This window comes from Bombus vancouverensis, chromosome 6 (genome assembly GCF_051014615.1).
Source record: "Bombus vancouverensis nearcticus chromosome 6, iyBomVanc1_principal, whole genome shotgun sequence".
Lineage (NCBI taxonomy): Eukaryota > Metazoa > Arthropoda > Insecta > Hymenoptera > Apidae > Bombus > Bombus vancouverensis.
In genome coordinates, this window is record NC_134916.1 from 127,376 (window position 1) to 150,955 (window position 23,580).

The 23,580-nt window shown below is 38.6% G+C and overlaps 3 protein-coding genes across 9 annotated transcripts in view; all 3 read left to right on the forward strand.

The window, feature by feature from the left end:
* Nucleotides 1-1,286: 1,286 nt before the first annotated feature.
* Nucleotides 1,287-3,762, forward strand: LOC143302773 (uncharacterized). Its single transcript, XM_076619043.1, has 3 exons — nt 1,287-2,856; nt 2,932-3,003; nt 3,082-3,762. The coding sequence occupies exons 1-3, from the start codon at nt 2,758-2,760 to the stop codon at nt 3,493-3,495; spliced, it is 585 nt and encodes a 194-aa protein (XP_076475158.1). The 5' UTR covers nt 1,287-2,757; the 3' UTR covers nt 3,496-3,762.
* A 383-nt stretch (nt 3,763-4,145) lies between these two features.
* LOC143302775 (uncharacterized) lies at nt 4,146-8,252 on the forward strand. 4 transcript variants are annotated; one of them, XM_076619046.1, is made up of 4 exons: nt 4,146-5,435; nt 5,684-5,932; nt 7,079-7,191; nt 7,690-8,252. In XM_076619046.1, the coding sequence occupies exons 2-4, from the start codon at nt 5,752-5,754 to the stop codon at nt 7,720-7,722; spliced, it is 327 nt and encodes a 108-aa protein (XP_076475161.1). In that variant the 5' UTR covers nt 4,146-5,435; nt 5,684-5,751; the 3' UTR covers nt 7,723-8,252. The 4 variants fall into 4 exon arrangements, 3 of the variants coding, with proteins under 3 accessions (XP_076475161.1, XP_076475162.1, XP_076475160.1); XM_076619047.1 differs by having other exon boundaries at nt 5,433-5,483; XR_013058564.1 differs by lacking the exon at nt 4,146-5,435 and having other exon boundaries at nt 5,509-5,928.
* Nucleotides 8,253-8,411: 159 nt separating this feature from the next.
* The window catches only part of LOC143302808 (uncharacterized), a 36,458-nt gene continuing 21,289 nt past the window's right edge, over nt 8,412-23,580 (forward strand). The window contains exons 1-7 of one of the 4 annotated variants that reach the window (XM_076619216.1): nt 8,412-8,717; nt 8,951-9,073; nt 9,447-9,492; nt 9,568-9,656; nt 9,759-14,586; nt 14,662-14,733; nt 14,812-15,519. In XM_076619216.1, coding sequence (XP_076475331.1) covers nt 8,965-9,073; nt 9,447-9,492; nt 9,568-9,656; nt 9,759-9,865 — 351 coding nt within the window. In that variant the 5' untranslated portion in view covers nt 8,412-8,717; nt 8,951-8,964 and the 3' untranslated portion in view covers nt 9,866-14,586; nt 14,662-14,733; nt 14,812-15,519. Of the gene's footprint in view, nt 9,074-9,446; nt 9,493-9,567; nt 9,657-9,758; nt 14,587-14,661; nt 14,734-14,811; nt 15,520-23,580 lie in introns of those variants that run through there. The other 3 variants (XM_076619217.1, XM_076619218.1, XM_076619215.1) reach the window with 3 other exon arrangements.

Below are 23,580 nucleotides of genomic sequence, written 5' to 3' on the forward strand. Positions count from 1 at the left end.
GCCGTACTCGTACCTTTCCCCGTTCATTATCGCCAGCCTGAGATCTTTGACGCGTTCTATGTAGTCCAAAATATCTTCTCCCGGTCGTTGAAATATTGTAGCTAATTCCCCTTTATATTCGTTAACCGTTTTTCCCGGACCGAACATATCTTTTAATTTATTCCCGAAATCGTTTAAACTTATTACTTCTGTGTCTTCTACGGCGAGAAACGCGTGTCCGCGAAGCTTATTCGTTAATAATTTTACTAACTGAGATTCTTGATGCCTAGGAACCATGTTTCGTGCACGCTCGCATGCTCTTAAAAATCGAAATACCGAGGGTCGATGTCCGTCGAACACTGGTACTGTCTCTATTGCATCTTTTAACTTAATTGATTGGGGATTAACTTCTATCGGTATTGTCGCTTGGGAAATTATCGGCGATGATACGGGTGTCTTGATTTCCTTTTTTATTTTCAGTGAACGCACATCGTCTTGTAATTTATTCATTGTTGTACTCATGTCGCGAAAATTCGCATCCCATGCTTTAAGTTTTTCCGATAACATCAAGATCATGCCTTTGTCCAACGATTCTAATTTAGTCGACATTATTTCTTAGGTATATATTTTATCGATAATCGTGACAACTTTAATCCCTTGTGGAGCGAATCGAACCGTTTAAACCAACTTTAATCCTCCGTGGAGCGTATCCCACTGCTGCCACCAAAAATTTATTACTTTACTCTGTTACGTATCTATTTGTTTAAATCGATCAAATTTAAAGTTAAATTTTACTGAAAATTTTTTTTTTATAGTTTGAGTTTTGAATTTAATCGGAAGGGAAATAAATTGAAATGATATTATTGTGTATTTAATACTGATTTAGATTTCTAATTAATACGGTAGTTGCTGCCACCAGAAATAGTCTAAGGACTATTTCAAAATATTTTATTTTTATTATTTTCTTTTACGCTTAATGGGTAGCGTTAACTGACGCTTAATGCAACTGGTAAACGAATTCCACTTTTCGGCTAACCTGCTATGCGCAGGGATACTAGCACGGGAGAGGATTAAAGCTGGGTACAATAAATATTTTTCCTCGTTGAACGGATTTTTATTTGAATGTAAAATGGCTTAGGTTATTATATATATATTTTATTAGCTAGATAATATATATTTTAGCGTTGCTGGATTGGATAGGAATGTGAGATTTTTCGTTGTTTTATATAAATTTATTTTTACGTTTGACTTCTTCTTCTCTTTTAATTTCGCTGTAGTAGTTTGCCGTTAGGACCGAAACTCAATTCATTTACTACGATGGATTCTGTCACCACGATTTTCTTGCCTTTTGAGTTTAATAATCGGGGATGATTCTAACGATCCTCTCTGTGTGGGACTCGTGTGATTTCGCAAGCCTTGCCCAAAGACGGGTAATATTTTACCAACAGTGGGAGGAGGAATGCGGAGATCGATGGGTGTTTTCGATAAGCGAAAACACCGTTTGCACAAGCCAACACAGCGAACGATCCTTTGGTTAAATTCTCGAAGGGAAATTGTTCTGTTATATCTCTCTTACAATCGCATGCAATGATGGCAAGAATATCAGTTAATAGCAACGCCGGTATTGTTCTTAATTTTCGATTGACCCCGACGATGTATTTAATAGTCCTTTCTGTGCGGGACTTATGTGATTTCGCAAGCCTTGCCCAAAGACGGGTAATATTTTACCAACAATGGGAGGAGGAATGCGAAGATCAGTGGATGTTTCAGTAGTTGAAAACACCGTTCGCACAAGCCGACACAGCGGACAACTCTTTTGTTAAAAGTTTAAACAATGATTCTATCTTCAAAACCGTTCACGAAAATAAAACGAAATCGATGATAGGAAGTTCTAATTCAATTCTCGAGGGCAACGAGATTACCAGGGAAGAAGGAAATTTTCAAAATTAATTTTCTTACCTTGAGGAGTAGGTGCTGTCTGGTGCCATTGCCTCAGCCGCTCCGGTGGTCGTCGAAGTTTTGTTGAGTTTATTATTTGAACTCGAATATAGTTTACTATCAACTCTTACTTTATTTATCTATTTTAATACAGACTGAGCAATTCACTTAGCTGGATTAATACCGCAATTACAATGCGCGTTTGTGTTTAAACGATGAAATGAGGACTTCAAAGATAAAATTTTCTTTTTACTTAGTCGCGACTCTCTTTTCTTGACCGAAAAAATTAAGACCCCGAAACGCAAAATACTATACAAAATTTCTAAACGCAGTGACGAGCGCAATAGCGAACGTAGTAATAAATTAATAATGGGCCGTAATAACAAACGATCACAAGAATTATGAACAAACTAATGAGCGAAGAATAATGAGCCGTAAGGAATGAACACTATAAAAAATGAACGAACGCAAATTATAAGAAGAATGGACACTATAATAATGAACAAAGAATAATGAACCGTAATAAGAATGTTCACCAGAATAATAATGAGCGCTGCGCTATGTTGCTACGCTTATTTATAATGCCATCCCCCACGGGGTGGTGGTCCACTGGGGGTACGCTTCCGTGGGAATCGGGATGTTGCAGTTTGGGCTTCTTGGAATCGTACGTGACAAAATGCAAATTCCATATTTCGACTTAGTTTTTATCAGTCCTGTGTTCCGCTGAGCTAGCGTCTAGGAGATTTGAAGCATTCCACGCTGATCTAATCCTTTCCACGAGAAACTTCCACGTGCTGTACCGTGGGAATTACCGGTGTTCTTCGGCCCGTGGAAGGGCTGATGGCTGCAGCATCATTATCATTTCAATGTTTACTGGGTAAACACGCGCAGCTCCGCTGCTCTCCCATAACAAGGACCTCCTCCTTCGAGTTGTTTTGCGTAAGTTTGGATGTTTGCATATTAAGGTTGTTTTTGTGATTTTGATTGTTTTTTCCTTTTTTGCTATTTCCCTAGGCTTCGGTGATCGACGTTCGAACAATGTTTGCGGAGTCGTTTCCATCAGAGGTTCCTTTCCAGACTTCCCTGGTACGTATTTAGTCTTGTTTTTAGTCCGCTTGATTCGTCCTGTTTCGTTTTATTTAAAATATACCGTGTTGTTCTCAGCCCAAGCGAAAGAGGGATTCCGAAGAACCCATGGGCGACTCGGGAGGACCAATCAAACGCATGCGGCCCTGTAATAAACCACGAGTATCAGAGTGGTTGGAGGAACTATTCAACATTGGTGCCGAGGCCGTGTCGAAATTGGGCTTTGACGATTTGGTTACTTTCGACGAGAATTTCTTCGATGCAGAGACCGTCGTATTGGAGAGGGAACCCCCTCTGGTTGAAATCGTTGATACCGATCGTTGCGTGAAAGTTCGTTTTGCGAATGAAATTCCCGAAGAGGTTTTGGAGGCACATCTTCCTCACCATGCTTCTGGGAGAAAGGGAATTTCCCCTGTTGTGCGCTATTGGTGTATGCGTGAGTTCAGCGAACTTTATCCCAGAGCTCCTTGCTTCGATTTTGATTTAGTGTAGCTGCTTCAATTTCGTTGGTTCGCTGTTTGATGTTCCTTATTATTATTAATTTTTTGATGTATTTTGTTTTGTGTTCAATATATATATATATATATATATTTTGAATGTGATAGTGTTAGGTTATCTATTTTACGTTTCTTATTTTTTTCAATTTTATATTTCCCCCCTTTTAATTAATTATATATATATATTTTTTTTTACATTTGTAGTTGCGCATAGAATTTATTAAAGAAAAGTGTTAACAATGTGTTTTCATGATTTGTTTCTCGCGCCTGACTTCCATTAATCCCTAATATTCCTGTCGCCATGACGCGTGTAAATCCAACATGGCTGCTCATAAATGTCATCAGTAAAGTTTTTAGTGACGGGTCTTTAGTTTTGTTTGATATCGAAGTAATTTTTCGTCTGTCGCTCGTTTTTCCTTATTCTACCGCAATTGGAACATTTATTTATTAATATTGTTTTAAAGTGACAATAGTATAATATGTATATATATATATATATGTTTATGTTGTGTGTCACTTCAATATGGCTAATGTTTTGTAATTCTTCGATTGCGTTATTTATTGTTTTGAGTAGTTTATTTTATAGAGTATTCGATAATATAAAACATATGCACTCACACATACATATATATATATATACGTATTTATATGTATATTTCTCTCGTTCATGTAGTGTTCGTACGAAATGAAATGTTAATTATTTATTTTATATTAATTTCTTTTAATAAGATAGAACACGCACACGCACACGTATATATGTATATATTTCTGGCAAAGTGATTTTCATTTAGATTCTTTTGTGATATAGTGTTGTGTATTTGAGGTTATGTGTCAATCATTTGATTTCATATATACATATATATTTTGTATTGTGACAACATAGTATTGAAGGTTTTGTTTCTAGATTATTGTGCGTTTAATGTGTGTTTACATATTTGTGCTTGATGACAGAATTTCTGTAAGCAATTCCTCAAGTCGTTGCGGTGTTAATTATTTTGAGCGTTTGGCCTGTCGACAGGTTGTCGCTTGGTCCCAAGTGTTGCGTTGTGTGTTCTATTTTTTTTGTAGATTATTAATAGTGGTTTTAGTTTAGAAAATAGATTATTTATATGTTTATATAGAGACATGCATGTTTCATAATGTAGTTCTTATTTTATAATGCTTTACCGGCATGTAGGCTAGTTTTAAATATGTATTTCAGATTGTAGAATGCACATAGATTAGTAGTAGTATAGAATATATATGTTTCTGACAATGTAACTTTTATTTCTTTAATAATACAATATTGTATGTTTTATATATTCGTTAGACTATTAGTTTTTAACTTCGTATATACTTATAATTCATAAATTGATAATATTGTATTTGTTGCATAGTATTATAAGCACTAACACTAATATTTACTAGTTTATTACATATCTAGCATATATGTTTATACTTATATGTAACTCTCCAAGTTGATTGATTAAAATATATTTATATATACATGTATTTCTGGCGCTTCAATTATTTCCCTTTTTGTAGTTATTCTTATTTCCTGGTTTATTTGTTTGGTTCGTAACTCGTTCAATCCGTTAGCTGGTTTTATTTATTTTATTTTATACTGGTTGGATTTATTAGTCGCCCTCGCTTTGTTAATCCTTCCTTTAGTTTCGTAGCGCCGTGTGTTCGTTTGTGCATTCAAATCTTTATTCGCGCGTTTTGTATAGAATAGTTTTCTTGTTCTTGTTACGGCGCGTGCGGAGCGCGGGACGTGACACCCCCGCCCTTGGAGTTCAAATTTCCAAAGGAAATTTGACTGATGGTGTCTCTGAGTCGGCTCAAGGCGGACGTAGATGGCGTTGGTTGTTAAGTGACTACCGGTGTTATCGATATCCCTCGAGGTTGTGCTGTTTGATCATCGATATTTCGTTTTCTTTTGAGGTATAGTAGCAGGTGGGTAACTGAGCCGCATATTGCTCCTAATAGGGCGATTCCACATCCGTAAGTTTCACGTAACTGGTATCCGTGTATGGCTATATCTATTATCGTCTTGATTAGTTTAAATATTACAAGTATTCCAAATATTGCTGCACTGACAGTTCCAAATTCCATAAAACCAATCCATAAGCTTGATACGGTATTTTTTGCTATTGTCGTTAATGTGTTTTCGTCCATCATTCCCAGGATGTTTACTGTTCCAGGGACGATTGTTTTTCCTGTTGCTCCTCTGGCCAATGTGTTCAAAACTGCAGATTTTTCTGCCGGGAACATGACGTGGTCCCATAGTGCATCGAGGTCTTTTTGGGTATATATTCCGCTCGTGGCCAACGACGATGGTGCTGAATATTGCCACGTTTGGCGTACGTCCGGGCGGAGTTCCTGTGGTGCAATTGTTTTCATGGGTTTTGGTACGAATTTGTGCCAGAGTCCGTCGATATTGTATAGCGTAGGTAGTACCGCGCTACATTCTCTGTGGTTTCCGTGTTGCGTTAGGATGTGTGTTTTTGGCGTTAAAAATGCGGTGCGATTCCCTTGCCAAACGGGTAGCTCCGAGTAGCATTCTGTTGTATGTCGTACTTTTACTTGTACCGGAATGCATTTGACTATGTGGACTGCTTCTCCTGCGATCAGGGCCATGTGTCCTGGGGTTTTGGATATGGTATATGCAAATTCATCGGGCAGTAAGATTGCTAAGCTTAAAGCATTTTCTATTAGTTTCTTCTGCGTGGTACATCTTTGTGTCAGTATATCATGGTACAATGTTGTCATTTGTCGTTTAATATGTTTCTCTACGTAAATGAATTTTGAGTTGACGTATGCGAATATGTCCAAGTTTTCGACTGCTGTCTTGCTTTTGGAGATAAACGTATTTCCTCTTGTTGTTTCAACTATTTGGGGTGTTCGGTGGATAGTAGGGTATATCCACACAGTGGCTGTTCTCCGGTTTTAGTCAGTGCAAATGTTACTTCTTGCGTTGTTAGTGCGTAAACTGGTTGTGCTGATTCTCTGTTGGTTTTTATTTCCTGGATCTTTGTAGCAATTCCTTCATATAGCACATCGTACTGATCAAATTTGCATGGTGAGGGTGGTTGTGGTTGCCAATAAGTGTATCCGTCTTCAGCGTCTAGACAGTTTCCTTCGCTAAAGGTACATACTGTTCCTGATTTCAGTAGAATTTTGTTCGCCTCGATCCGTACTGGCACAACTGCTGATTTTAAACTTATCCTTACTGTTGCTTGTACGACGACCTTTTCCCAGCTCCCGTATGGGTCTACATAGTGTGTTCCCTGGCAGCTGCCGTCGTCTGTTAGCTTGCCGGCTAAGACAAGCGACCTTGTTTCTGTTGCATTATCTTTTAAGGCCAACTATAAGGTTTTGTGGTCCGAGTGAAAATGTGCCGTCTTGGTGCATCCTTGCACATTGTTGGTCGGTTGTTTCATGGAGGTATTCGGCGAATCCGTTATGCACTGCCGACGTGTGAAAGTGCATGCCACAGTAATATACAATTCGAGTTATTTGCACCTTGCATTGCCTTACGTTGGTAAATTCAAATTCTGAGAGTTGAAGTAGTTGTATATAAATATCTTGGGTTTCAGTCATTGTAGGCTGTATGCTGCAGTCCCCGATGGAGTTTAGAGAGATAGTGGTAACGTTGAGGTGGTTGCCATTGCAGTCATATCCTACCAGGCCGTATGCTATTTTGATGAGGGTAAGTACGATGACCAGGCGATTCATCTTCCTATTAACAATTTATTAAATTGTTTCTTACTCTCGAGTTTATTAGAAATAAGAATAATCTTTTATTATTATTAATATATATAAAAAAAATTTATATTTATATGTTTTTTTTTTTTTTTTGTTAAAACTTATTATCGGTGAAAATAAATACCATGAATGCTACCTGGGTTATAATTATATACGTATATGCATACGTATTGCTAAGTAATATAGATGAGATTTGTTTTATCGTTATAAATATATAAGTATATATTATCTATAGGAATAGATATTACAATTATAGCTTGTCTTTGAATATATATATATGTGCGTGTAATGGTAAATATGACGACTTATTTTACGAGTCACTCGGATTATCAATGGAAGTGAGTGTCATAGATATCGCCCACTTTACAACATGCGTGCATATATATATTGGTAAACATAAGTGAAAATTATATGCATAATTATAAATGTCGGTTGTTTACAGGTGGATAGCATCAGTATTTGGTCTTGTGCGTAGCATACAAGTACTTTATAGTTCTACGGCGCGGATTGCTATTCCTTGAACTAAAAAGTTTCTTTCAAGGTGAGTTAGATTAGTGTAAACGATCATGCATTGGAGGCATGATATAGCGGGTTGTAGGTCCGCTAGGTTTATATCACACATACGACAGTATGATATTCGTGTTCTTGCAGATACTCCGCATATGAAATGAGTGGGTGGGTCGTCACATAGGTCCTGGTGGTCTGGATCTAAGTTATCGAAACAGTCTTGACAAAGATGACCGTTATCTAAATGGTAGACAGAACGTATCAACCGAACACAGAGGCAAGACTGAACATCCTCCGTCGCTTCCAGATCGAATGCGGGTACGGGCCCGTCTGAGTCCTCTATGTTAGGGTCGATGAACTCGCCACCTGTTCTGGACATACATACGAAAACAGTTAATATATATATTTTATAATTTTTTATAAGTTTTGTTCGGACCTATCCCTTTGTACAAATACTGTATCCCTGTATGTGGTATAATATATAATATGTTATGGTTATGTTAGTTGTTGTTTATTATATATATTTTCCTTATCTCTCTCTTTTTTTTTCTTTTTTTTTTTTATTATTTTTTTTTTGTGTTCAGTACCTAGCATTGCTATTATAATGCTGTATTACATTGTATTAGCTATTATTTGTGTTGGGGTGCGTGCGACGAATTTTCAACATGGTCGCTTGCGTGTATCGTTTGTTTAATGTCAACAGTAGCGTGTTGTTGAAATAGTTAATTTGTTAATCATTATAGTTTATTTTGTAGTGTTTCTGTAATATTGTTTGTGTTTCATGGTATTGTGTGTGTCAATACCGTGTGCTACCTTAATGCGATAGCATAGATTGTGTTGTTTTCGAATTTCGATAGTCATTGTTTTGATTATACGTGACTCGCATTTATATAAATCTTGTTTAATTTAGTTAATGTTTTTTTTCTTTTTTTTTTGTGTGTATTGTGTTACCAGATATTTTGTGTAACGTAACTTTATTCCTTTGCACCGAGTTCAGTCATGTTGTTAATATTTAGTTAGTCCATCTTGATTAATTTCTAACTTATTCCTGTGTTTATTAACCTTTCTTATTTTCCCTATTAATTTATTATTGCATGTACTTGCTATTTGCTATTATTTTGTGTATGATATGAGTTAGTTCCCTTATTAGTGATTAAAACCTACTTGTTAGATTAACATTGTCTGTAATTCTTCAGATTCTACTCTTCCGATGCTGCATCACTTACCTAGATCATTCCCACAACATCACCTGATTCTTCGATATGCCTTGGATACTTACTATGGTTGTCTTCAATCGTCTTATATCTGTGGCCATAAAGGTACTGTTTAGTTTATTTAGTTTAATATGTGTATAATGCATTGTGTGTGCGACCGCTATTGTGTATTACAAAATCCACTTCTACATGTTAGATATAATAATATAACAATACTACGTAGATTAATACATAATAAGATATCCTTTTACTTTCAATTAATCTATCTTAATTATTTTCTAACCACTTTCTACACTTATCAGCTATTTTATTTCTTCTTGTTAATCTGCGACAGTCATGCATGTACATTTCCTTGTATGGTGATTAATTGTTCACGAGGTAAGTTGCACTTCCACTGTTTTAGTTATTCGTTGAACTAACACGTTTTACATTCAAACAGTAATCGGAGCATTTGTAATAAACTTCTTTTTCTTTTCAGGTTTCCGCCATCTGTGTTGTTCGACGAACAGTGCCATGCTTCCATAGTATTGTTATAACATTTAGTACTGTTGTATTTTGCATTAAGGCAGTTGAAGTTAATTTGTTCATTTATTTTTCAGCTGGCTGTTGTACATGGTGTTTCGCAAACCGAGATCCATAACCTATTTTGCACGTAAACCTTCTCGTATGATGATTACTTGTTCACAAGGTAACTTTCACTTTCACTCTTTTAATTATTTATTGAATCAACACGTTCTATATTCAAACAATAATTAGAGTACATATAATAATTTTTCCTTTTCTCTTTTAGGTGTTCGATATCTGTATTATTCGACGAACAGCACTACAACATACACTACCGCACTACGTTGCCCACTGAAATCACTTTATTCATTGCTTATTTCGGTTATGCGCTAGTTCTAGCTTGTTTAAGTGCACTGTTCGCGGAATCCCTTTTACTTCAATCTTGACGTTCTGGTTCTGCAAGATTTCTAGCACCTTGTATGGTCCAGTATATTGATCGGAGAATTTTCCTTTACTAGGTTCTTTTAGTAGATATATCGAATCTCCTGTTTTAAAATCTTGAGGGTTAATTCGTCGATCGTTAGTCTTAGTTTGGATTTTATCAAATTTTCTCTTGCCATCCGTTGTACAGTGTTAATTTTTTCGAACAGATCTTCGAGGTATTCTGCGCATGTTGGTTCCGTGTTCTCTTCGATTGTTACTTCACCAATAGGTTCTCTGGCTAGATGTCCGAAACTAATTTGTGCGGGGAGAATTTCGTTCCTTTCCTTCATTTTAGTTTTTATTTTGCGCCAAGACACAGGTTTACTGACATTGATCCAATTATCCAATTGCTTGCTAATAGCATTTAAGATACAAATTTTTGAGAGTGCCGCAGCCATATTAACCCAAAAATATTTTGTATATAGTATAGTGTGATACCATCCATATTTTCCTGGGGGAATCATAAGATCAGCACTACTTACTATGTTACCTACGTCAAATATTAGATGTAGTAACCAATAAAGTATTTTTAATCCAATTATAATCCAATGGCTAGCATATTTATTCAAGTTTTTATATATATCTTCGACTGGTGATTCCCTGTTTTCTCCCTTTTGATTTCTTTGAGCTCGTTGAACTTGCGTTTCTTCAGCTTGAAAATGTTTAGAATCCTTTTCCTTAGTTACCCTTTTTTCTTCTTCATTTATTTTATTCGCAGCACCTTTATTTTTCTCTACCTTTTCAGGATGAATAGTTTTACTGGAAGTGCTTATTATAATTAAATTATTATTTATTTGTATGGAACGTTTAGGAATATTTTTGGTAGATTTGGAATTATTCTTTGAATTTTTATTACAAACCTTTTTGCTTATAGATTCTGTTTTGGATTTAGGGATAGCTATATTTTTATTTTCTATAGTGTGATCTTCCTTGCAATTTAATGATTTGGCTTTGAGTTCGATAAAGTTTCCTTCTGATGGTTTTATAGAAGTTTTTGAGTGAGATGCACTCGCTATCTCTTTTCCTATTATGGTTGAAACATTCACGAAATTCGTGGAGTCTTGCTTTTGTATCTTTGCCAAGTCGAACGTGGAGAGGCGATTTGCACTTCCCAGCGGGTCCAATATCTCTGTGATGTTAGGCAGTGGATAAGCATTGCCTGTCGTCTCGTCGTTCAATTTCCTAGTTTCTGCTTTGTCTGAAAGTTCTTTGGCACTAACATTATTTATCTTGTTTGGTAACTCAGAAAATTTCTCACTCATGATCCTGTCTATGGCACCGTGCGTCCTTTTATTATTTAACGTGACATTATCCCTTATCACAGCAACGGAATGGTGTTTGCATTGAAAAGTTGATTGGTTGAAATGATCAGCATCTCTCTTTTGATTTAGATCTCTATCGAGGTATTTATTTATGCGTTTTTCTTCCCAAGTTATTGCTCTTGTTTCTTTCCTGACATTTTCTTCTATTCCCGGGTTGTTTAGATGTTTCTGCGACGGCGGTACAAATCTCCAGTCCTGGCGGTTGTTTACAGTATAGATACTATTGTATGGTGGATGAGCGTTGTTTTGGTTATAATTATCCGAAGGTGTCGGACGTTGGTATCGAATTCTATTGTTCACTTGTTTTAATTCTCGTGTTGCTTTCACGGCTTAGCGGTACGCATCGTCCAAGGATTGGTATCCTGCTATCTTTACTCGTAAATACACCTCGTTTGGGAGCCCCTTAACGAAAGCTTCCCTCGTGTCTCGATCTATCCTATCTTGAAATACGGTGCCGTACTCGTACCTTTCCCCGTTCATTATCGCCAGCCTGAGATCTTTGACGCGTTCTATGTAGTCCAAAATATCTTCTCCCGGTCGTTGAAATATTGTAGCTAATTCCCCTTTATATTCGTTAACCGTTTTTCCCGGACCGAACATATCTTTTAATTTATTCCCGAAATCGTTTAAACTTATTACTTCTGTGTCTTCTACGGCGAGAAACGCGTGTCCGCGAAGCTTATTCGTTAATAATTTTACTAACTGAGATTCTTGATGCCTAGGAACCATGTTTCGTGCACGCTCGCATGCTCTTAAAAATCGAAATACCGAGGGTCGATGTCCGTCGAACACTGGTACTGTCTCTATTGCATCTTTTAACTTAATTGATTGGGGATTAACTTCTATCGGTATTGTCGCTTGGGAAATTATCGGCGATGATACGGGTGTCTTGATTTCCTTTTTTATTTTCAGTGAACGCACATCGTCTTGTAATTTATTCATTGTTGTACTCATGTCGCGAAAATTCGCATCCCATGCTTTAAGTTTTTCCGATAACATCAAGATCATGCCTTTGTCCAACGATTCTAATTTAGTCGACATTATTTCTTAGGTATATATTTTATCGATAATCGTGACAACTTTAATCCCTTGTGGAGCGAATCGAACCGTTTAAACCAACTTTAATCCTCCGTGGAGCGTATCCCACTGCTGCCACCAAAAATTTATTACTTTACTCTGTTACGTATCTATTTGTTTAAATCGATCAAATTTAAAGTTAAATTTTACTGAAAATTTTTTTTTTATAGTTTGAGTTTTGAATTTAATCGGAAGGGAAATAAATTGAAATGATATTATTGTGTATTTAATACTGATTTAGATTTCTAATTAATACGGTAGTTGCTGCCACCAGAAATAGTCTAAGGACTATTTCAAAATATTTTATTTTTATTATTTTCTTTTACGCTTAATGGGTAGCGTTAACTGACGCTTAATGCAACTGGTAAACGAATTCCACTTTTCGGCTAACCTGCTATGCGCAGGGATACTAGCACGGGAGAGGATTAAAGCTGGGTACAATAAATATTTTTCCTCGTTGAACGGATTTTTATTTGAATGTAAAATGGCTTAGGTTATTATATATATATTTTATTAGCTAGATAATATATATTTTAGCGTTGCTGGATTGGATAGGAATGTGAGATTTTTCGTTGTTTTATATAAATTTATTTTTACGTTTGACTTCTTCTTCTCTTTTAATTTCGCTGTAGTAGTTTGCCGTTAGGACCGAAACTCAATTCATTTACTACGATGGATTCTGTCACCACGATTTTCTTGCCTTTTGAGTTTAATAATCGGGGATGATTCTAACGATCCTCTCTGTGTGGGACTCGTGTGATTTCGCAAGCCTTGCCCAAAGACGGGTAATATTTTACCAACAGTGGGAGGAGGAATGCGGAGATCGATGGGTGTTTTCGATAAGCGAAAACACCGTTTGCACAAGCCAACACAGCGAACGATCCTTTGGTTAAATTCTCGAAGGGAAATTGTTCTGTTATATCTCTCTTACAATCGCATGCAATGATGGCAAGAATATCAGTTAATAGCAACGCCGGTATTGTTCTTAATTTTCGATTGACCCCGACGATGTATTTAATAGTCCTTTCTGTGCGGGACTTATGTGATTTCGCAAGCCTTGCCCAAAGACGGGTAATATTTTACCAACAATGGGAGGAGGAATGCGAAGATCAGTGGATGTTTCAGTAGTTGAAAACACCGTTCGCACAAGCCGACACAGCGGACAACTCTTTTGTTAAAAGTTTAAACAATGATTCTATCTTCAAAACCGTTCACGAAAATAAAACGAAATCGATGATAGGAAGTTCTAATTCAATTCTCGAGGGCAACGAGATTACCAGGGAAGAAGGAAATTTTCAAAATTAATTTTCTTACCTTGAGGAGTAGGTGCTGTCTGGTGCCATTGCCTCAGCCGCTCCGGTGGTCGTCGAAGTTTTGTTGAGTTTATTATTTGAACTCGAATATAGTTTACTATCAACTCTTACTTTATTTATCTATTTTAATACAGACTGAGCAATTCACTTAGCTGGATTAATACCGCAATTACAATGCGCGTTTGTGTTTAAACGATGAAATGAGGACTTCAAAGATAAAATTTTCTTTTTACTTAGTCGCGACTCTCTTTTCTTGACCGAAAAAATTAAGACCCCGAAACGCAAAATACTATACAAAATTTCTAAACGCAGTGACGAGCGCAATAGCGAACGTAGTAATAAATTAATAATGGGCCGTAATAACAAACGATCACAAGAATTATGAACAAACTAATGAGCGAAGAATAATGAGCCGTAAGGAATGAACACTATAAAAAATGAACGAACGCAAATTATAAGAAGAATGGACACTATAATAATGAACAAAGAATAATGAACCGTAATAAGAATGTTCACCAGAATAATAATGAGCGCTGCGCTATGTTGCTACGCTTATTTATAATGCCATCCCCCACGGGGTGGTGGCCCACTGGGGGTACGCTTCCGTGGGAATCGGGATGTTGCAGTTTGGGCTTCTTGGAATCGTACGTGACAAAATGCAAATTCCATATTTCGACTTAGTTTTTATCAGTCCTGTGTTCCGCTGAGCTAGCGTCTAGGAGATTTGAAGCATTCCACGCTGATCTAATCCTTTCCACGAGAAACTTCCACGTGCTGTACCGTGGGAATTACCGGTGTTCTTCGGCCCGTGGAAGGGCTGATGGCTGCAGCATCATTATCATTTCAATGTTTACTGGGTAAACACGCGCAGCTCCGCTGCTCTCCCATAACAAGGACCTCCTCCTTCGAGTTGTTTTGCGTAAGTTTGGATGTTTGCATATTAAGGTTGTTTTTGTGATTTTGATTGTTTTTTCCTTTTTTGCTATTTCCCTAGGCTTCGGTGATCGACGTTCGAACAATGTTTGCGGAGTCGTTTCCATCAGAGGTTCCTTTCCAGACTTCCCTGGTACGTATTTAGTCTTGTTTTTAGTCCGCTTGATTCGTCCTGTTTCGTTTTATTTAAAATATACCGTGTTGTTCTCAGCCCAAGCGAAAGAGGGATTCCGAAGAACCCATGGGCGACTCGGGAGGACCAATCAAACGCATGCGGCCCTGTAATAAACCACGAGTATCAGAGTGGTTGGAGGAACTATTCAACATTGGTGCCGAGGCCGTGTCGAAATTGGCCTTTGACGATTTGGTTACTTTCGACGAGAATTTCTTCGATGCAGAGACCGTCGTATTGGAGAGGGAACCCCCTCTGGTTGAAATCGTTGATACCGATCGTTGCGTGAAAGTTCGTTTTGCGAATGAAATTCCCGAAGAGGTTTTGGAGGCACATCTTCCTCACCATGCTTCTGGGAGAAAGGGAATTTCCCCTGTTGTGCGCTATTGGTGTATGCGTGAGTTCAGCGAACTTTATCCCAGAGCTCCTTGCTTCGATTTTGATTTAGTGTAGCTGCTTCAATTTCGTTGGTTCGCTGTTTGATGTTCCTTATTATTATTAATTTTTTGATGTATTTTGTTTTGTGTTCAATATATATATATATATATATATATATTTTGAATGTGATAGTGTTAGGTTATCTATTTTACGTTTCTTATTTTTTTCAATTTTATATTTCCCCCCTTTTAATTAATTATATATATATATTTTTTTTTACATTTGTAGTTGCGCATAGAATTTATTAAAGAAAAGTGTTAACAATGTGTTTTCATGATTTGTTTCTCGCGCCTGACTTCCATTAATCCCTAATATTCCTGTCGCCATGACGCGTGTAAATCCAACATGGCTGCTCATAAATGTCATCAGTAAAGTTTTTAGTGACGGGTCTTTAGTTTTGTTTGATATCGAAGTAATTTTTCGTCTGTCGCTCGTTTTTCCTTATTCTACCGCAATTGGAACATTTATTTATTAATATTGTTTTAAAGTGACAATAGTATAATATGTATATATATGTCGGAGATGAAATGAAAACTGGAGCCTTCCCTATGCAATTTTGAGAAAGCCTTTTAATGCTTTAGCCCAGATTTTATCATAACTGTAATTAAGTAATTGTCATCTGTAATTGTTTGACATTTGTGAAAAGCGAAAGTGGGTTCGAGGTGACAACTGTTCGCTGAACGTAGCCACGGTCACGGGATAAACGTTTTGCCTGACGAAGGTGTGGATCGGTTGTATTGTTCTCCCTAGAAATCACATAGAATTGTACTTTAGAGATGTCGATATAATGGGACACACGTTGTATGAGGAATCAATCTCCAGACAGAAACTGCCTAGCAACGGCGTTTGGATCTTTCTCGATGTTTCCAAGGAGTATATAACAAACTTTTGACAGATATTGCCTAGCAACAACGATTGGAACCTTCTCGATGTGTCCAGCGAGAATATAACAAACAAATGCAGTCGTATTACGAAAAAGATTTTAATCAGAGAGGCATTCGTGTGGTCGCCTTGGAAAGTGATACATCGAGTAATTTTTTCCGAGTGATTCAGCAAACGTATTTTTGAGTTATAAAATTGTTTAAAGTTTTCCCGTTGACCGTGTATTCGTTTGAACCCCGGATCATTCTTTATAGCGTAAATTAAATTCAATATTTGTAAATTTATCAATCGTTAATTTTCATTATTCGTTAAATTAGTAAATCGTAAGATATATTATTCGTTTCTTTATTGTTCGATAAAACTTATTATTCTTTAATCTAATTAATAATTTAATTTATCATTTGTTAATCAATCATATCATTTACAAAATTCATTATTCATAATATTTGTAAAACCTTGTTTATTCGTGTAAATATATTCTCTGTTTTGTAAAACAATGGCTAATTCAAATGAAGAAACATTACGTGATTCAAATCTTCATATTAACCCGACATATATATATATATGTTTATGTTGTGTGTCACTTCAATATGGCTAATGTTTTGTAATTCTTCGATTGCGTTATTTATTGTTTTGAGTAGTTTATTTTATAGAGTATTCGATAATATAAATATATATATATATATATATATATATATATATATATATATATATATATATATATATATGTCGGAGATGAAAGGAAAGCCGAAGCCCTTCCTTGGAAATTTTGGGAACATCCTCTAGTACCTTAGCCTAGATTTTATTATAGTTGTAATTGTTTAAGATTTGTAATAAGCGAGATTGGGTTCGAGGTGACAATCGGTCGCTGAACGTAGCCACGGTCACGGGATGGATGTTTTATCTAACGGAGGTCTGGAGTGGTTGTATGTGTTTTCCGAGAAATGTGGTTGTGGCGGCATGCGGCCTCGAGAGCGGGCCGAGCCACGTGTGATGTTGCCTCGGAGGTGCCGATGCAATGGGACATACATTGTATTTAGTAACCAAAACTCCAGGCAGAAACTGCCTAGCAACGGCGTTTGGAACTTTCTCGATGCTTCCAACGAGTGTGCCTAGCAACGGCGTTTGGAACCTTCTCGATGCTTCCAAACGGGTATAGAAAACAAAATGCAATCGTACAGGGAGAAAAATCTCCACGAGGCTGGCATTCTTGCGATTGCCTTGGAGAGTGATACATCGAGCATTTTCGACGATCGCATTTGCGTCTAAGTTAGTTTCGCTTAGTAAGGAGTTATCCCGGTGACCGTGGATTCGTTTGAACTCAAACATTGCTAATAGTATTATTTAATTTAATTATTAGTAGATCGTATTATTTATTAGGCTTAGTGTTTGTTAGACTTATTATTAGTTGTACTTATTATTTGTTAAGCTTAGTGATAGACCTGTATATACGTGTAAATAAAATCTCGGCTTTGTGAGACGATGGCTAGTCCACATGAAGAGTCGTCGCGCGCCCAAAATTCGAATCCTGATCCGACATCAGAAGTGGGATCAGAACCGTTTAAAGTGCTACAAGAGCAAATGGACCTTATGCGCGAGTTAATTCAGACGCTAGCGCACAAACCGGGGGAGCAACGACCGAGTACGGAATCTAAGGATGCAACGTTACCACGTTTTGACCCCGAAGGCGCGGGCGCCGATCCATCCGCGTGGTGCTCTCATGCTGATCTGATTTTGAAAGACCACCCGATGCAAGAGAGTGCGTTACTTTCGAGGACCAATTTCATGATGAAATGAGGATTCTCCCTTACAACGATCAGCCGACATTTTCGCCAAGAAATTCACTAACGGAACCTGAAGCTAAACGCAGCAGGCTATCAGTTCCTCGGATTAAGTGCTACCGCTGTGGTGCTCACGGACATAGGAGAACGGAGTGTCGCCTGCAAACACAAACGGGGAAGGAGCAGGATATACGAAACCCGAAGGAAAAACGACCAGCCGCATCGTCGAAGGTGACCTGCTTCAAATGCCACGAGGAGGGACATATCGCGCCTAATTGCCCATCATCGCGGAAAAGAAACTACGATTCCATTGACGAACGCCGGATCGACTCCTGTGTAGTAGAAGCTCCGGCTGGTAGATTAAGCCATCTGGGTGAGTCGTATCCATTTTACTTTGATTCTGGGGCCGAGTGTTCGTTAATCAAAGAGTCCCTAGCCTCGAAATTTTCGGGCAAAAGAATAACCGATGTGGTAGTGATGCGGGGGATCGGGAATACTTGTATTAAGAGTACACTTCAGATTTTGTCCACTGTTCGTATTAACGATCTTACATTGGAGATAGTTTTTCATGTCCTTGCTGACGATTACCTAAAATACGACATCATGATTCGTCGCGAGATTTTGAGCCAGGGATTCGACGTAAATATCGCGCAAGATAGCCTCGTTATTTGTAAAACAAAGGTCGTTAACGCTTGTGGTAAAGTCGCAGAAGATGCGGTCAACATTAACGAGGTTGACACTGATGTGATCGGTAACTATAAAGATCGATTAATCTCTGTTCTCGAAAAATTCAAAGAATCATTCATTACGGGTTTCCCGCGTACTCGCGTCAGTACGGGCCAGTTGGAAATACGGCTAATCGATCCCAACGTCACCGTGCAGAGAAGCCCTTACAGGCTTAGCGTGGAAGAGCGAAGAATAGTACGCGAGAGGATAGACGAGTTAATTAAAGCACAAATTGTAAAACCTAGTAATTCGCCGTTCGCGAGCCCTATAATACTCGTGAAGAAGAAGGACGGCTCAGACAGATTGTGCGTAGACTTTCGAGCGCTGAATAAAAATACGGTCGCGGATCGGTATCCCTTACCCCTTATTGCTGACCAAATCGCGAGATTGCAGAGTGCGAGATACTTCATTAGCCTGGACATGGCTAGCGGATTTCACCAGATCCCCATTCACCCTAACTCGACGGAATATACTGCGTTCGTTACCCCCGACGGTCAATACGAATACGTGACGATGCCGTTTGGGTTGAAAAATGCACCAGCCGTTTTCCAGAGAGCCATTTTCAAGGCCTTAGGCGACCTCGCTTATTCGTATGTCGTTGTTTATTTGGACGACGTTCTAATAATCGCCGACTCAATAGATCAAGCTCTAGAAAGGTTGCACACTGTACTAAACACTCTCGTAAACGCCGGATTTTCTTTCAATTTCGCTAAATGTTCTTTTCTGAAGACGTCGGTACTTTATTTGGGATATGTAATTCGTAACGGAGAAGTTCGTCCAAACCCGGGAAAAATACAAGCTTTGAATTCTTTACCTGCACCGTCGACCGTCACACAGCTTAGGCAGTTTATAGGTTTGGCCTCTTACTTCCGAAAATTTATTCCTAAATTTTCGCAAGTGATGAAACCCTTGTACGCACTCACTTCTAGTAACAAGCACATAACTTGGACGGACCGGCACGAAAAGATAAGACAACAGATAATTTCCGTTCTGACCGACGCGCCGGTGTTAATGATATTTGATCCCAATCGTCCCATAGAGCTACATACCGACGCTAGTTCGGAGGGGTATGGAGCTATTTTAATGCATAGAGTCGAAAAGGAAAACAGAGTCATCGAATATTATAGTAAAAGGACCAGTCCCGCGGAATCTAGGTATCATTCGTACGAACTGGAGACACTAGCAGTAGTAAGCGCCGTTAAGCATTTCCGACACTACTTACATGGACGGAAATTCTTAGTAGTTACGGACTGTAATTCTTTGAAAGCCTCCAGCAACAAAGTAAACTTAAACGACCGGGTTTATAGGTGGTGGGCTTATTTGCAAACATTCGATTTTGACATCATGTATCGAGAGGGTAAACGAATGGCCCACGTAGATTTCTTTTCGCGAAACCCCGTAGACTTGAATCGCCGTATGATAGACAAGGTCGCAGAGAAAGAGATTAATCTGGCCGAGATCTCCGAAGACTGGCTATTAGCGGAACAACGTCGCGATCCGCAAATCTCCGAAATCGTTAATAAATTACAGAACGAAGAGCTCGCGGAAGATATCGCGAATACCTACGAACTGCGATCCGGTACACTTTACCGTAAAGTACAACGAAAGGGCAGAACCCTTTGCTTACCCATTGTTCCGAGAGGTTTTAGATGGTCCGTCATCAACCATGTGCATCAGTCAATTATGCACTTAGGATGGGATAAAACGCTCGAGAAGCTCTATGAGTATTATTGTTTCGAGGGAATGGCGAAGTATGTTCGCAAGTTTGTCGAGAACTGCCATGCTTGTAGAGTTTCGAAGGCTAGTTCAGGTAAAATACAGGCTGAACTGCATCCTATACCTAAGACCGGCATACCGTGGCATACGGTGCATATGGACATAACGGGCAAGCTGAGTGGCAAGAATGACTCGAAAGAGTATGTCGTCGTCTTGATCGATGCCTTTACGAAATTCGTGCACTTATATCACACACGCAAATTGGATTCGCTCAGCGTTATCAAGGCACTTAAGTCCGCCGTGTTTTTGTTCGGTAGTCCCTGTCGAATAATAGCAGATCAGGGTAGATGTTTCACGGGCCGGGAGTTTCAAGAATTCTGTGCAAGCAAACAAATCAAAGTTCATTTGATCGCGACCGGTGCAAGTAGGGCCAATGGGCAAGTAGAGCGTGTTATGAGCACGTTAAAAAATATGTTCACAACGGTGGAAACGACCGGGCGTTCGTGGCAAGACGCGATCGGGGAGATGCAATTGGCTTTGAATTGCACCATCAACCGCGTAACCAAATCGAGTCCTTTAGAGTTATTGATTGGTAGAGCAGCAAGACCGTATGACTTATTACTACCTGATAACATCGAGGAAAAAGAAATAGATATCTCCAGTGTAAGACAACAGGCAATAAAAGAGATGGAAACTAGTGCTAGGTATGACAAAGAGAGATTCGATAAAACCAAAGCTAAAGTAGTTAGGTTTAATCCTGGTGATTTATACTACGCCAAAATGAAGAAAGGAACCAGACAAAATTGGATCCAAAATTCAGGGGTCCGTTTGTGATATCGGAGGTCCTGGGAGGAGACCGATATACCTTGAAAACACTGGATGGGAAAAGGTCATACAAGTACAGTCATGACAGGTTAAGGAAAATGCCGGATAGTCGCATTCCTGCGGAGTTGGATGTCTGTTGTGATGACGAGAACAGTGACCATGGCGATGTGAGTACCCCGATCCCAGAGGATCGTAGAATTATATGAGCCCAGGTGCGGCCATGGGACGGAGTTCAGTGCGGTCAGGCACTGGGAGTGACGATGTCACGAAGCTGGGAGCCGGTTTAGTACCGACAGCGACGATGTCACGAAGCTGGGAGCCGGTTTAGTACCGACAGCGACGATGTCACGAAGCTGGGAGCCGGTTTAGTACCGACAGCGACGATGTCACGAAGCTGGGAGCCGGTTTAGTACCGACAGCGACGATGTCACGAAGCTGGGAGCCGGTTTAGTACCGACAGCGACAATGCCACGAGGTTGGAGCTGGTTTAGTACCGACAGCGACGATGTCACGAAGCTGGGAGCCGGTTTAGTACCGACAGTGACAATGTCACGAGGCTGGAGGCGGTCTAGTGTTGACAGCGATCGTGTTACGAAGCTGGTTATGTAACGAACTTTGAGAGTATGTGCGATTCGAAGGATGAGACCCATTTGGGTGTGAAATCGAGAATGGTCCGTCATGTCATTACGACCCGACTGAAAGCACGCAGAATGCAACTGGCACTTTGAATGCTAATCACAATGACACTAATCTTGTTTCCTTTTGTTTTGTTAACGAAGGTACACCCGAGGACGTGTGATAGTCAGGATGGCCGTGTCGGAGATGAAAGGAAAGCCGAAGCCCTTCCTTGGAAATTTTGGGAACATCCTCTAGTACCTTGGCCTAGATTTTATTATAGTTGTAATTGTTTAAGATTTGTAATAAGCGAGATTGGGTTCGAGGTGACAATCGGTCGCTGAACGTAGCCACGGTCACGGGATGGATGTTTTATCTAACGGAGGTCTGGAGTGGTTGTATGTGTTTTCCGAGAAGTGTGGTTGTGGCGGCATGCGGCCTCGAGAGCGGGCCGAGCCACGTGTGATGTTGCCTCGGAGGTGCCGATGCAATGGGACATACATTGTATTTAGTAACCAAAACTCCAGGCAGAAACTGCCTAGCAACGGCGTTTGGAACTCTCTCGATGCTTCCAACGAGTGTGCCTAGCAACGGCGTTTGGAACCTTCTCGATGCTTCCAAACGGGGATAGAAAACAAAATGCAATCGTACAGGGAGAAAAATCTCCACGAGGCTGGCATTCTTGCGATTGCCTTGGAGAGTGATACATCGAGCGTTTTCGAGGATCGCATTTGCGTCTAAGTTAGTTTCGCTTAGTAAGGAGTTATCCCGGTGACCGTGGATTCGTTTGAACTCAAACATTGCTAATAGTATTATTTAATTTAATTATTAGTAGATCGTATTATTCATTAGGCTTAGTGTTTGTTAGACTTATTATTAGTTGTACTTATTATTTGTTAAGCTTAGTGATAGACCTGTATATACGTGTAAATAAAATCTCGGCTTTGTGAAACGATGGCTAGTCCACATGAAGAGTCGTCGCGCGCCCAAAATTCGAATCCTGATCCGACATATATATATTATATTTTTTTTCTTTCCTTTTTTTCTTCTTTCTTTTTCTTCTTATCCTTTTTCTTTTTTTTTTTGTTTTTTGCTTATTGTTAAAACCTTTGTTTTATTTTAGGTTTTACGTACTTGTTATCAGTGAAAATAAATATTATGAATACTACTTGGATTGGAATTATATACATATATGCGTACAAAATCCATTTCTACATGTTAGATATAATAATATAACAATACTACGTAGATTAATACATAATAAAATATCCTTTTACTCCGGTTATATTTATTACTAACTCTCAATTAATCTATCTTAATTATTTTCTAACCACTTTCTATATTTATCAGCTATTTTATTTCTTCTTGTTAATCTGCGAAATCCATGCATGTACACTTCCTTGTATGGTGATTGATTGTTCACGAGGTAAGTTGCACTTTCACTGTTTTCGTTATTCGTTGAACTAACACGTTTTACATTCAAACAGTAATTGGAACACTCGTAATAAACTTCTTTTCTTTTTCCAAGTTTCCGCTATCTGTGTCATTCGACGAACAGTGCCACGCCTCCACAGCACCGTTATAACATTTAGCGATGCTGCTCTTTGCATTAAGGCAATTGAAGTTAATTCGTTCGTTTATTTTCAGCTGGTACATGGTGTTCCGCAAGCAGGGAGCCATAACCTATTTTGCATGTAGACCTTCTTGTATGATGATTACTTGTTTACAAGGTAACTTTCACTTCCCCTCTTTTAATTATTTATTGAAACGACATGTTGTATATTCAAACAATAATTGGAGTACACATAATGATTTTCCCTTTTTC